This window comes from Neopelma chrysocephalum, unplaced genomic scaffold (genome assembly GCF_003984885.1).
Source record: "Neopelma chrysocephalum unplaced genomic scaffold, ASM398488v2 Primary Assembly neopelma1_97054, whole genome shotgun sequence".
NCBI lineage: Eukaryota > Metazoa > Chordata > Aves > Passeriformes > Pipridae > Neopelma > Neopelma chrysocephalum.
Window position 1 is genome coordinate 7,097 of NW_020925696.1, and position 14,951 is coordinate 22,047.

The 14,951-nt window shown below is 41.8% G+C and overlaps 1 protein-coding gene and 1 long non-coding RNA gene across 2 annotated transcripts in view; one reads left to right on the forward strand and one right to left on the reverse strand.

Moving 5' to 3' along the window:
* FBH1 (F-box DNA helicase 1) overlaps positions 1 to 13,286 on the forward strand; it is a 19,268-nt gene extending 5,982 nt beyond the window's left edge. Inside the window, exons 5-15 of the mRNA XM_027671213.1 lie at positions 479 to 668; positions 1,572 to 1,658; positions 1,876 to 2,012; positions 4,338 to 4,437; positions 5,635 to 5,756; positions 6,898 to 6,973; positions 8,727 to 8,924; positions 9,713 to 9,838; positions 11,011 to 11,117; positions 11,607 to 11,741; positions 12,574 to 13,286. Of these exons, the coding sequence (XP_027527014.1) occupies positions 479 to 668; positions 1,572 to 1,658; positions 1,876 to 2,012; positions 4,338 to 4,437; positions 5,635 to 5,756; positions 6,898 to 6,973; positions 8,727 to 8,924; positions 9,713 to 9,838; positions 11,011 to 11,117; positions 11,607 to 11,741; positions 12,574 to 12,693 (1,398 nt within the window). The 3' untranslated portion in view covers positions 12,694 to 13,286. The remainder of the gene's footprint in view (positions 1 to 478; positions 669 to 1,571; positions 1,659 to 1,875; positions 2,013 to 4,337; positions 4,438 to 5,634; positions 5,757 to 6,897; positions 6,974 to 8,726; positions 8,925 to 9,712; positions 9,839 to 11,010; positions 11,118 to 11,606; positions 11,742 to 12,573) is intronic.
* A 761-nt stretch (positions 13,287 to 14,047) lies between these two features.
* The window catches only part of LOC113961145, a 2,609-nt gene continuing 1,705 nt past the window's right edge, over positions 14,048 to 14,951 (reverse strand). Inside the window, exon 4 of the long non-coding RNA XR_003532216.1 lies at positions 14,048 to 14,243. This is a non-coding gene — a long non-coding RNA (uncharacterized LOC113961145). The remainder of the gene's footprint in view (positions 14,244 to 14,951) is intronic.

A 14,951-nucleotide genomic window follows, 5' to 3' on the forward strand; every position in this document is an offset into this window, starting at 1 on the left:
TTATATTAAGATTTTATAAGCAAATAAAAATATATTCAATATGATGAATAAATACAATATAAATAAACAAAATATTAATGTTATATTTATACCAGTGCCTGAACAGTGATATATATATTTATATTTAAATTTATTCTTATTTATTATTTATATTTATATATTACATTATATATTTCTATATTATTATGTTATATTAATATTATATATTATATAATGTATGTTTTATATATTTTATGTCTTTATATTATATGTTATATTACATATTATATGTATTATATATTACACTGTGTTTTATAATATTATATATTATTATAGATTTATATTTATATATAATATTTATATATGGTATTTGTATTTATATTTTATTTATTATTTATATTTTTACATATTTCTACGTATTTATTTTACATATATAAAATAATTATATGTATATATGTAAAAATATAAAGAAAATAAGCATATTTTTGGGTAATTTTAGATCAAAACCTCAAAAGTCTTCAGAGAAAATCTCCCGTGTTTGGAATATTTGTCAGCTCAGAGCAATTTATCCAAGTTATCCTTGTGTGTTTTCCCTCTGCAGATCAACGTGGAAGAGGCCAAAGAAATATGGCACAACATGAAAAAGCTGGATGGGGACGTGGAGAAGAGATACAAGATGACTTGTGATGGTAAAAGAGAAGAAAAATATAAATTCTTGTATTATAAAGAATATAATACAAAGAACTGGGGTGGGAAAATAAGTGGATTTATGTTTCCTACTTCTGGCTGAGCATCAAAAAGGGTTAAAAAAATCCCTTTTCTCCTGCCCCTGGCTCAGCAGGGAATATCACTCTGGATTTTTTATCCGTAAAATTTTATAAAACGGACGAATTTTCACTTCCACCAGGACAAATATGGGGAGATTTTAAAGGTATTCCATCACAAATACGTGCAGGTTGGAAAGATATTCTATTTTGAGGTCCAGAAATCAGCTGGAAGTTGAAAAAGAAAAGGAAAAAGGGATTTATTTTAAGGGCCAGAAATGTGAAAAAAAAAAGAAAAAAAGAAAACAAAAAAAAAGGAAAAAAGGATTTATTTTAAGGGTCAGAAACGTGAAAAAAACCCAAAAAAGAAAACAAAAAAAAAGGGAAAAAAAAGGTTTTATTTTAAGGGCCAGAAACGTGAAAAAAAAAGAAAAAAGAAAACAAAAAAAAGGAGGAAAAGGGATTTATTTTAAGGGTCAGAAACATGGAAAAAAAAAGAAAAAAGAAGACCAAAAAAAAAGGGAAAAAAAAGGTTTTATTTTAAGGGCCAGAAACATGAAAAAAAAAAAAAAAAACAAAAAATGAAAACGGAAAAAACCCAAAAAATTAAAAGAGAAAAAAATGGAAAATGACATTTATTTTAAGAGCCAGAAATCTTTTAAAAAAAGAAAAAAAAAAAAAAAAAAAACAAAAAAAGGGGATTTATTTTAAGGGCCAGAAACATAAAAAAAAAAAAAGAAAAAAAAAAGGGCTTTATTTTGAGAATCATGGGGGTTTCTGCTGAGGAAAATTCCCTTTTCCCTGCCATCCCTGGTTTTTTCCCCTCAGGATACCTGAAGCTCTGGCAGCTCAGCAAGCCCAAGCTGTCGGGATACGACGCCGTTTTTGTGGACGAAGCCCAGGATTGCACTCCAGGTGAGCGGAGCTCCGGCATTCCCGGAGCTCCAGCATTCCCAGAGCTCCGGCGTTCCCAGAGCTCCGGCATTCCCAGAGCTCCGGCATTCCCAGAGGGTTTTCCAGTTCAACTTAAACCCGGGTGTAAGGTTAGGCCCGAGCTCTGACTTGCTTAGGCTTGGTTGGCAACGAGGCTGCTCCGTGGCTGCTCCGTGATGTTCCCGGTGTTTTCCCGCAGCCATCGTGGACGTGGTGCTGTCCCAGACGTGTGGGATCATCCTGGTGGGAGACCCTCACCAGCAGATCTACACCTTCCGCGGCGCCGTCAACACCCTGCACGCCGTGCCCCACACCCACGTCTACTACCTGACCCAGGTAGGGACTGGGATTCCAGGGATGCAGCCCAAATCCAGGGATGCAGCCCAAATCCAGGGGGAAACACCCCGTGGCCTTTTGAGGATGGTGTCCGACGGCGAACAATCCGTGGGGCCAAACGGTTCCCGCCAGACTGTTCCTGGAAATCCTGGTCGGTGCCAAACCACTCCCACCAAACTGTTCCTAAAAATCCTGGTTGTTCCCAAACTGTTCTTTGAAATCCTGGTCATTCACAAACAATTCCCACCAAACTCTTCCTAGAAATCCTGGTTGTTCCCAAACAGTTCCCACCAAACTGTTCTTGGAAATCCTGGTCATTCCCAAACAATTCCCACCAAACTCTTCCTAGAAATCCTGGTTGTTCCCAAACAGTTCCCACCAAACTGTTCTTGGAAATCCTGGTCATTCACAAACAATTCCCACCAAACTGTTCCTGGAAATCCTGGTCATTCACAAACAATTCCCACCAAACTGTTCCTAGAAATCCTGGTCATTCCCAAACAATTCCCACCAAACTGTTCCTAGAAATCCTGGTCATTCCCAAACAGTTCCCACCAAACTGTTCCTAGAAATCCTGGTTGTTCTTGAACCCAATTCCCACCCACCTCCTGGACAACTATTCTCTTGGAGAAAGCACCAAAATGACTCAAAAGTATCCCTAGAAATCCTGGTCATTCCCAAACAATTCCCACCAAACTGTTCTTGGAAATCCTGGTCATTCCCAAACCACTCCCACCAAACTATTCTTAGAAATCCTGGTTGTTCTGGAACCCAATTCCCGCTGACCTCCTGGACAACTGTTCTCCTGGAAAAAGCACCCAAATCCCACAAATCTCTTCCTAGAAATCCCGGTCATTCCCAAACGATTCCCACCAAACTATTCCTTGAAACCCTGATTGTTCTTGAACCCAAGTTCTACAATTCCCACCAACCTCCTGGACAACTTTTCTCCTGGAAAAACACCCAAATCCCCCCAAACTATGTAGGTTTAGGAATGACCAGGATTTCTAGGAATAGTCAGGAGGTATTTGGGTGTTTTTCCAGGAGAAAACTTGTCCAGAAGGTTGGTGGGAATTGTATCAGTTGAGTTTAGGAATGACCAGATTTTCTAGGAATAACTTGATGGGAATTGTATAATTTGGGTTTAAGAACTGACTGGGATTTCAAGGAATGGTTTGATGGGAATTGTATAAATGTTTTTATGGGAATTGTATAATTTGTGTTTAGGAATGACCAGGGATTCAAGGAATAGACTGGGGGGATTTGGGTGTATTTCCAAGAGAAAAGTTGTCCAGAAGGTTGATGGGAATTTTATCATGTAGGTTTAGGATTGACCAGGATTTCTAGGAATAGATTTGGGGGGATTTGAGTGCTTTTCCAAGAGAAAAGTTATCCAGGAGGATTGATGGGAATTGTATAATTTAGGTTTAGGAATGACCAGGATTTCTAGGAATAGTCTGGAGGTATTTGGATGTTTTTCCAAGAGAAAACTTTTCCAGAAGGTTGGTGGGAATTGTATCAGTTGGGTTTAGGAATGACCAGATTTTCTAGGAATGGTTTGATGGGAATGGTGTCATTTGGGTTTAGGAATGACCTGGATTTCAAGGAATGGTTTGATGGGAATTGTATCATTTGGGTTTAGGAATGACCAGGAATTCAAGGAATGGTTTGATGGGAATTTGTATAATTTGGGTTTAGGAATGACCAAGATTTCAAGGAATGGTTTCATGAAAATTGTATAATTTGTGTGTTGGAATGACCAGGATTTCTAGGAATAGTCTGGAGGTATTTGGGTGTTTTTCCAAGAGAAAATTTTCCAGAAGGTTGGTGGGAGTTGTATCAGTTGGGTTTAGGAATGACCAGATTTTCAAGGAATGGTTTGGTGGGAATTGTATGAGATGGGTTTAAGAATTGACCAGGATTTCAAGGAATGGTTTGATGGGAATGGTGTCATTTGGGTTTAGGAATGACCGGGATTTCAAGGAATGGTTTGATGGGAATTGTATAATTTGTGTATTGGAATGACCAGGATTTCTAGGAATAGACTGGGGGGATTTGGGTGTTTTTCCAAGAGAAAAGTTGTCCAGAAGGTTGGTGGGAATTGTATAATGTAGGTTTAGGAATGTCCAGATTTTCTAGGAATAGCTTGGTGGGAATTGTATAATTTGGGATTAAGAACTGACCTGGATTTCAAGGAATGGTTTGATGGGAATGGTGTCACTTGAGTTTAGGAATGACCAGGATTTCTAGGAAAATTCCATACATAGCAATACTTTTGTAGGTTCTGACCAATTCCTCATCTTTTCCTGGATTTTTTCCACGCAGAGTTTCCGATTTGGTCCCGAAATTGCTTATGTTGGAGCAACAATCCTGGATGTTTGCAAAGGGATCCGGAATAAGACGTTGGTGGGTGGGAACCAAAAGGGTGAGTTGTGCTCTCTCAGCTCAGGACCATAAATTGAGCTTAATTAAGTAATTAATACATTTTATTAATTAATAATTAATCCATTTTATTAACTAATAATTAATCCATTTTATTAACTAATAATTAATCCATTTTATTAACTAATAACATAAATAATTAATATCAATTTTAATAAATTAAATTAATAGAATTCGATTATAAAATGTAAATTCAAGTTTACTCTTTAAGTTCAACATTTAAAAAGGTAATTGAATTTGTAAAATTCAATTAATTTATAAGTTAATAATTAATTTATAAAATTAAATTAGGAGTAAATGTTTGTAATAAATAGTGTATAATAAAGTTACTAATAATTCATAATCGATTACATTAAATTCATTACATTTCATTTCAAAGTGAAATTTGAAATTACATTTGAGTTTAGCATAGTTAATAATTAATATATAGTTATTATTCATAAAATATGATATAGTAATTGTATATAAATAACTAGTTGTTAATAATTAGTTAATAATTTAATTTATAAAATAAACTAATTACGTTAATAATATTAATAGTTGAATTAATAGATTTTATTTTATGAATAAATTTTATTTAAATATTATTTTGTTTAAATTTTATTTTATTTAAATTTTATTTTTTTACATTCTATTTTATTTAAATTCTATTTTAAATTCTTTTTTATTTACATGTCTTTTATTTAAATTTTATTTTATTTAAATTTTATTTTTTTAATCTCTTTTTTCTTTACATTTTATTTTATTCACATTTTATTTTATTTGAATTTTATTTTATTCTTTAAATTTTATTTTCTTTAAATTCTTTTTTCCTTAAATTCTATTTTCCTTGAATTCTGTTTTATTCAATTTTCATTTTCTAAATGAACTTTAGGATTTAATGTGAAAAAGTTGGTTAAATTTATCAAGCTAATAAACAGATAACATAATTAAATGTATATTAAATATATCAATATATATTTCTATTAATAATATAATATAATAATAAGAAGAAATATAATACCTTTCATCTACAAAACCATGTTAAATATGTTAACAAATCCATAAATCAATTAAATTTATCAAACTGAAGATAAACACGACCCATAAAGGAGAAATAACTAAACAAATAACTCTGATCCGTGGAATTCCTTGGATCCGGATCCTGACTCCCGGGATCCCTGGGAATGTGTCCGTGCAGGCGCCGTCCGGGGCTCCCTGGAAGGGAAGATCACGGTCCTTTCCCGCAGCAATTCCAGCGTTTTCGACGACGCCGTCAAACTCACCGGGAGGGACAGACCCATCCCAATCCACGTCATCGGGGTAGGTGGGAACGACCACGGCCAATTCCTGCCTTTGGAATTGATATTCCATCAAAAAGCGGGAATCTGGTGCGACCGGGAAGTGATTTGGAACCGTTTTATCCTCAAATCCCGTTTTTAGGCTGATTTATCCTGGTTTTATCCGGCTTAGGTGGGATGGGGCGGGAAAAGAGGGGTGGAACAAGTGGCTGGAAGTATTTGGAAGAGCTGGAGCGGTTCTGGCGCCTTTGGAATTAAAAATCAGCCGGAATCGAGTGTAAAAACAGGGAAAGAATAACCATTTTCCACGTTTTCTTGGGAGGCAACGACAGTGTTTGAAGCTGGAAGCGACCTTGGAATGTGCCGGGATCATCGTGGATTCCCAGCCCTGTGGGGCTTTGATCCCTGGCTCGATCCACCTGGGAAATCCAGGGAAAATTGGGACCTTTTTGGGGAGGGAAATCGGGATTTTCCGCAGTGCTGGACATCAACCCCTTGAGGGAGCAACAGCCCCGGGATTTCCCTGGATTTTCATTCCCAAAAAAGTGGAGCCGGAGGAGAATACGTCCACCCACACCTGCAGGAATCCCTGGGCTGGAATTCCAGGAGGGTTTTAACCCTGCTCCACATTCCAAAGCCTCGGGAATCACTGGGCTTCGAGCTCTGAATCGCCAATAAAATCTCACGGAATAGGGAAAAACCTCCTTTAATTTGGGAATTTTGCAGCCGGAATTGGAGGAGCTCAAAGCCGAGGAATTCTTTGAGCCGATCTTTGGAATTTTTAGGCCGATATTCCAAATTTTTCACCACCAAAATTAAAATGAAATAAGCCTTTGAAGCGGTGGCTGCCCAGTACCAAATAAAAATTTGGGATAAATCTGATTTATCCCGATAAATCTGGGATATATTTAATTTATCCTGATTTTCCTTTGGGTGGAACAAACCAAAGAGGATTTAGAAATGATGGGGCGAAAAAATACTTTTGGAAAGTAAAAAATGCTCTCCAAAAAAAAAGAGCTTTTTGGGTCAATTTATGTTGAAACTGCAATTTTTTTTCCCACTTTATTTTCCCTGGAAGAGCCGCTTTTATTTTGGGATATTAAAATATAATAAAATAATAATAAAATAATAATGAAAAAGCTCCATTTTTTTGGTTGTTTTAGGGCTTGGCTCGTTTTGGCCTGAGCAGGATTTATGATATTTGGAAGCTCAGTCAACCTGCAGAAGTCAGGGAAAAATGTGAGTATTGTCCTTGCCCCTTTTTCCTGGTTCCTTTTCCGTTTCCTCATGGAATTCTCAGGGAAAAAAATGATTTTTTAAATTTTTTTTTTAACTCCTATCCGAGCTATTTTTGGCAGCTTTAGGATCTTCATTTCTTATGACCAAAAATGCCAAAATTTTGGGGTCTGTGTCTGGGATCCCTCCCCGGATTTCCACTTAGCTGGAAACTTATCCCAGGAAACCCCGAGTTTGGGATGTTTTTCCCTATTTTTCCTGATTTTTAGATGGTTTTTATTTTGCCTTAAGCTTCCCCCTCTTTTCTTTTGGGTTTTTTAAATCTGGCTTTCTTTTCCCTGGTGGATAAAATTTAGGATAAAAATCCCTCCTTTGCAGCCTTTTGGCAGCAGGAATCAAAGGAAAAACAAGGAAAACAAAGGATTTGTTGATGGATTATAGGGATGTTGTTCCAGGGTTTTTGGGAGGTGAGGTGTCAGGAAAACTCCCTGGCATCGGGATAACAAGTGGGATTTATGGAGGATGGAAGAGGGATTTGTGCCCAGAAGTCACACTTAAGCCTTTAATTATAATTAAATTAGTAGTAGTAGTAGTAATGTTATAATTTTATTAATATTATATATTAATTATATGATATAATATTGATATTAATTACTAAAATTAATATTTATAAGTATAATGATATATACTATAATATATAATTAATATAATATTATAATATTAATTACTAGTATTCTTAATATGATTTATATTAATATTAGTAATTATTTATATAATTAATCTATTAATATATAATTTATAATATACATTTATAATATATAAGGTAGACAATGTATTTTTATTGTTTATAGTTAGAAATATTAACACTATATACTCCTATATATTGATAATTCATATATTGAAATATTGTTATATATTAATATTATATTATTAGTAGTATAATATATTGATATAAATTTAAATATATTATTAATATATCATTAACATATTATTGATATATTATTAATATATTATTGGTATATTATTAATAATGCAACAAAAACAAATATCTATTATTATTCAAATTTAATTAAAATAAAAGTAATAACACAAACATATAAATAATATACTCTTTATATTACATTATATTTATTTTCTAATATATAAGATAATACTTTTATATATAATATACACATATAACATAAACATATTGTTATAATTAAAATAACATTATTGTATTGTATATATTATTGTATAATTTGACACATACATATTATATATAATAATGTATTGTAATATGATAATACATTTATATATAATAATACAATATATTAATACTATTGTAAGAATTATGATACTTATAATTAAATTTTAATTCTAATTAATATAAATGAAGTAAACTAATATAATAATAAATAATAATAAATAATGATAAATAATAATATAAATTATATAATGTAATAACACTTATTTTAATTAAATTTTAATTCTAATTTAATATAAATGAAGCAAACTGTATAATATAATAATAAATAAATAATAATGAATAATGATAAATAATAATATAAATTATATAATGTAATAATACTTATTTTAATTAATTTTTAATTTGAATTTAATATAAATGAAGTAAACTATATAATATAATAATAAATAAATTATAATAAATAATGATAAATAATAATATAAAGTATATAATGTAATAATACTTATTTTAATTAATTTTTAATTCTGATTTAAAATAAATAAACTAAACTCCTGTCACCTTTCCTTCCAGCAAACCTCGTGATAAACGATTCCTTTATCCAAAAATGGGAAGGCACTTCGGGGTTCTTTGGATTGAAGGAATATGCCGAGCACGTGGATGACAGAGACCTGGCAGTGAAGATTTCCATCGTGGAGAAATACAGGGAGCGGATCCCGGAGCTGGTGCAGAGGATCGAGAGATCCCACGTGTCCCAGGAATCCCTGGCGGGTAAATCCAGGGACAAAGGGGCAGATCCGGGTCTTCTTTCAGTCCTGAATCCAACTGATCCTGGAAAAAAGGCTGAGTTTGGATTGAGTTGGACTTTTAGGGAAAAGGGAGGTTGAACAGGAGCTTTAGGGCTGGAGCCAGGCTGGGAGAGCTGGGAATGTTCACCTGGAGAAGGGAAGGATCCAGGGAGAGCTGAGAGCCCCTTGCAGGGCCTAAAGGGGCTCCAGGAGAGCTGGAGAGGGACTGGGGACAAGGCCTGGAGGGACAGGACACAGGGAATGGCTTCCCAGTGCCAGAGGGCAGGGAGAGATGGGATATTGGGAAGGAATTGCTGGCTGGGAGGGTGGGGAGGGGCTGGAATGGATTTCCCAGAGAAGCTGTGGCTGCCCCTGGATCCCTGGAAGTGTCCAAGGCCAGGTTGGAGCAACCTGGGATAGTGGGAGGTGTCCATGGGTTGGAACTGTGCAGACTTCAAGGTCCCTTCAACCCAAACCATTCCATGGTTTTATGATTCCATGGATATTTCACTTGCCCTGACTGAAACGTGGGGAGGGGACGAAGCAATCGGGTCGAAAATTCCTCAAACAAAGAACATTCCCAGTTGGAAATCGGGGCTGGCAAGTCCCTTCAGCCCTCAGGATTCCCGACAGAAGAGCTCCTGATTTATATTCAGGGAGAAATTAAAATTCATGGAGAATGAGATGAAATTCCAAACCCGCCCTTTTTGCCACCGTGGCTGATCTTTATTCCTTCTTTTTTTTCCTTCCTGTGTTCCCACGTGGATCCAGATTATCTCATAGGCACTGTCCACCAAGCCAAAGGGCTGGAATTCGACACCGTGCTGGTGGCCGATGATTTCGTGAAGGCCCCGTGTGGGAGCGACGCTTCCCAGAGGAGAACCAACCTGGCCATTGGTATGGGAACGGCTCCTGGGAAAGCAGGGAAGGGAAGGGAGCTGGGAAGGGGCTGAAGAACTCCTGAGGGAGCTGGGAGGGGGCTCAGCCTGGAGAAAAGGGGGATCGGGGGGGACCTTCTGGCTCTGCAAGTCCCTGACAGGAGGGGGGAGCCGGGGGGGGTCGGGCTCTGCTGCCAGGGAACAAGGGACAGGCCAAGGGGAAACGGCCTCAAGCTGGGCCAGGGGAGGGTCAGGTTGGGGATGAGGAGGAATTTCTCCATGGAAAGGGGGCTCAGGCCTTGGAACAGCCTGGAGTCCCCATCCCTGGAGGAGTTTTAAATCCCTGTGGATGTGGCACTTGGGGACATGGGTCAGTGGTGGCCTTGGCACTGCTGGGGATTGTTTGACCTGATGATCTCAGAGGGCTTTTCCAACCCCAGAGATTCCCTGATTCCAGAAGAAGTTGTGGGACCTGCAGGACAGGTTGGATATCAGGGAAGATTTCCTCATGGAAAGGGTGCTCAGGCCTTGGCAGGGGCTGCCCAAGGAGGTGGTGGAGTCCCCATCCCTGGAGGGATTTCAAACCCCTGTGGAAGTGGCCCTTGGGGACGTGGTCAGTGGTGTCCTTGGCAGAGCTGGGAATGCTCGGAATCAATGGTCTTAAAGGCCTTTTCCAACCTTAAGGATTCTCTGATTCCATGAATATTCCTGCAACTGTCACCATGTAGCAACAGGGAAAGACCAATTCCAGGCTTGGCAAGACCTCTGCTTTCCTTAGATTCCTGATTTTTGGAGGAGCTGGGCTCTCCCTGGGGAGCAGAGGGAATCCAGGCCCTGGGAAACTCCCCCAGTGCTCCACAGGCAGGAAAACATGGAGCTGGGAGTGGTGGAGCCCTGCCTGTGCCCAGAGGGAGGAATGTGGAACGAGGCAGGAGCTTGGATGGCGTCAGGACCCGCACAGCAAACAGGGCCTGCACATTCCCACTTTCCCAGAGAAACGCTGGAATGGTTTGGGTTGGGAAGACCTTAAAGCCCATCCCATCCCATCCCACCCTCTGCCGTGGGCAGGGAAAACCTCCCACTATCCCGGGTTGCTCCAAGCCTTGTCCAACCTGGACGAAGCCTTGGAAGGAGGGCAGGGCTGTTCCTCCTTGCTCCCTAAATCCATGGATCGTGTCTGCTCCGTGCCAGGCACCGTCCCGGAGGACGAGTGGAACCTGCTCTACGTCGCTGTGACCCGGGCCAAGAAGTGCCTCCTGCTCTCCAAATCCCTGGAACACCTCCTGGCCCTGGCTGGGGTAAGTGAAACCCTTCCCAAGGCAGGAAAACCCCTTCAGTGGGGTTATTCAGGATACTTGCCCCTAAGGATCATCCCCCTGATCCCAAGTTTCAGGTGGATCTGTGCTGGCACTACCTGAGGTCATGTTTTTCCCGCGTTTTGCTGCTCCGTGCCGTGATTCCAGCGGGAAAACACGAGATTGCAGCAGGTTTTTTTCCCCCCCACAGTTCTTGCATTTGGGTGTTGTTTTCCACAGATCCCGAGTTCTTCCCTCCGAGATTCCCTTTTCCCTGTCTGCAGAACTGCCAACTCTTCCTCCTTTCCCATTTCCTTCCTCCTTGACTTTTTTTATCACCAGGAATTTGGGATTTTGATTTGTTTTTTTTTTTTAAAGCCCATCCTGTTGCAAGTCATTTCCAAGGGATTAAAAAAAAAATAAGAGAACAACCTCTTCCAGCATCTCAGCTCCCTCTGAGGGATGTTATTCCCCTTTTTCCTTGTTTTTTAGGAGCGATTCCTTCGGGTGGAGCTGATGAGTGAGGCTGCCAAGGCCGGAGCATCCCGCGCTTGCTGCGTGTCAGGATGCCCAAACACGTTGGATTCCAACTCCAGGCTGGTTGTGAGGAAGCTCCCGTTGACTCACGTACGTCTTTTCCCTGGGATTTTGGGATTGGGAGCCTCCAGTCCCTGTTCTGAGCCGGGATCTCAACCCCCCCACAGCTCCCCATCCTCGTGACTTCCCGGGGGGATTCCGGGTGGTGTTGCGCTTCCCACGGATCCATTTAGTTCCCAGATTTCTTATCTGAGACTTTTTGTGGTCTCAGGTGGAACCAATTTGTGCCAGATCCCACAACTGAGTGTTGGAACCCCTGCTGAGCCCATGGAGCATCCCATGGGATTGGCAGAGCACCCCTCGCCCCAGGGACAGTCAGATTTTGGGGTCCAGGTTTGCCTTTGATCCCACCCTCTGGCTCTGGGGTGGAGCCTTGTCCAGAGGGTACCACGAAGGCCAAGCTCTGGAGTGACCACGTGGAAAATCTGGGAAGCTCCGTGTCCAGGACAGGGGACAACAGATGACTCTGATCCATCCACGGGGACACGAGGGCGGGATGAGAGGGAACGGCCTCGATCTGTGCCGGGGGACGTTTAGGTGGGATACCGGGGAAAATTCCTGCATGGAAAGGGTTGTCCAGTGGTGGATTCCCCACCCCTGGAGGAATTTAACAGCCACGTGGATGTGGCACTTTGGGGACATGGATCAGTGGTGGCCTTGGAAATGCCAGGGAATGTTGGACTCTATCTCAGAGAGATCTTTCCAACCTGAATGATTCCATGACTCCATCAGGGATTTCCACGCTTTGCGCACATCACCGTTCCCGTCCCTGGGTGGGAGGGGCTCGTGGCCGAGGTTGGAAGCAGAGCTGGTGTCCCTGCAGCTCCCTCTTCCCTGAAATTCCCGTCTCTCCCTCCCGCAGAGCAACGGCAGCCGCGATCCCGGGGGATTCCTGTGCCAGCCCTGCAGCCGGCAGCGCTTCGGCTCCCTGGCTCCGCTCACCTCCTTCCCAGCGCTCCAGGAACAGCCCTGCCAGCTCTAGGGAATCCCTCCCACCTTCCCAAAGCCTGTTGGCGCATCCCAGCTCAGGAATCGGGTGGATATTGGAGCGGGATTTGGATGGATATTGGAACAGGATTCCAGCCCGGCTCCGGAGGAACCCCGTAGGCTCTGGGAGACCTTCCCTGCAGCCCTGCCTTGCCTTCCAGGAGCTGGGAAGCAGAATATCCCGAAGAATATGCACTTTAAGAACTGGATCAGCATTAATTTTGGAGCATTATCCCTGTGTACCTCCGTCACAGCGACCAAACTTCCCTGGATGTCCCTCCCTCCTCCCTGACGTCAGCGCTCGGTGAAATCCCTCTGATCCGCTGGAAGAAGAGGAAATGCAACCCTGGAAAGCTCCCAAAGGAACAGGCTATTTCTGGGAAATGGACTTTTCCTGGCCAGCAGTGGAAGGAAATCATTAATCCCTCCCAGGGAACGAATTCCCCTTCCTTGCAGCCAAGGGCTTTCCCAGACTTGATTCCCTTTTCCCAGGACCAAACTACGAGGGAAGAACAGCTTTGGATTGACCCGGAGACAAACTGGGGAGAGTTTTGAATCCTAAAACTCCATTTATAACCAAAAAAAAAAGCCTTAAAAATTCCTCATCTTCCTCTTCCTTAAGAAGTGCTTTGGCTGCATTTAATTCCATCTCTTGGGAAAATCCTGGTGGATCGTGCTCCGTTGTGCCGCAATTCCAGAGCCTGTGCCACGGAAGAGCAAAACTGAAAGTGGTTTTGGAAGGGATCTGCCCTTGGATCCAGGCCCGGAGCTGGAGGAAGCTCATGCATCCTGTTATTCCCATGGGAGCTGCTGGAAGGGCTTGACTCCAGGAGCGCATTCCCTGCTCCGCTCACCCTGGGGGCAGAAATTCCCGCTTGGATTTGTCGGAGCAGGAACCTCCAGTGCTCCCTCCCGGCTGTTTTCTGACCATTCCATGGGAAAAAGGCACTTCCAACTTCCATGGCAGGAGGGTTTGGACTGTCACACATCCATGGTTCCGATTCCTTCCCCACAAACAGCAGGACAAGGCACAGCAGCCGGGAAAGAACATGGAATTCGGGCTGTTGATGGGAATTCCGGTGCCCGATGAGCCCTCGGTGCTGCAGAGATGGATTTCATGGATTTCATCCCCATCCAATCCTTTCCAATCCTGGCCGAGACCCCCCCAATCAGTTCAACAATCAAGTGCTCTGTGTGATTTTTATATAAAATATATATATTTATACATAAAAAAAAAAAAGGCACCAGAGCTGCCTGTCCTGAAATAAAGGAAAACAATGGATAAAAACCACCGACGGATGAAGGGAAAACCACAGCGAGGGAAATATTCCCTAAGTCGCGTCCTGAAAATATTTTTTCCTGGAATATTTCCTAAATTTGGTCTTTTGAGAAGTGTAAATTGTAGTGAAATTGCTCCAGGTTGGGATCCCTGGGAGCAGCCAGAGCCAGGGGGGATCAGGAATCCGGAGCCTGGATCGAGGCTGGAAGTGCTTCCAAAGGATCCCTGAGCTGCGTCCGAGGGCGGAATGGGGCCGGAACATTTGGCTGGAAAAGAGCGGGAAAGGGGTGAGGATGTGTGGAAAGACCTTTGGATGGGTCCCTCTCCACCTGATTCCTGGGATCTGGCGGAATTCTGGGGCAAAGCCGCTCTAGGGATGGGGTTGGTGTCCAGTTGGGCAGCTCTGGATGTGCTGCTGGATAGGGAATGGGAACTGCTTGGAGCAGGGAAGCTCAGCTTCATCCCAAACTCCCACATCCCGGCATCCCAAACTCCCACATCCCGGCATCCCAAACTCCCACATCCCGGCATCCCACATCCCGGCATCCCAAACTCCCACATCCCGGCATCCCAAATCCCAGCATCCCAAACACCAATATCCCAGCATCCCAAACACCAACATTCTGGCATCCCAAATGCCCAACACCCAATCCCAGCATCCCAAACACCCCAAACCTCATTATCCCAAACACCTCAATCCTGGCATCCCCAGCACCCCAATCCCAGCTCCCAAGCACAAAATCCCGGCATCCCAAACCCCATTATCCCAAACACCTCAATCCTGGTATCCCCAACACCCCCATCCCAGCTCCCAAGCACAAAATCCCACCATCCCAAAACCCATTATCCCAAATTCTCCAATCCTGGCATCCCCAGCACCCCAATCCCAGCTCCCAAGCACAAAATCCCAGCATCCCAAACCCCATTATCCCAAACACCTCAATCCTGGCATCCCAAACACCTCAATCCTGGCA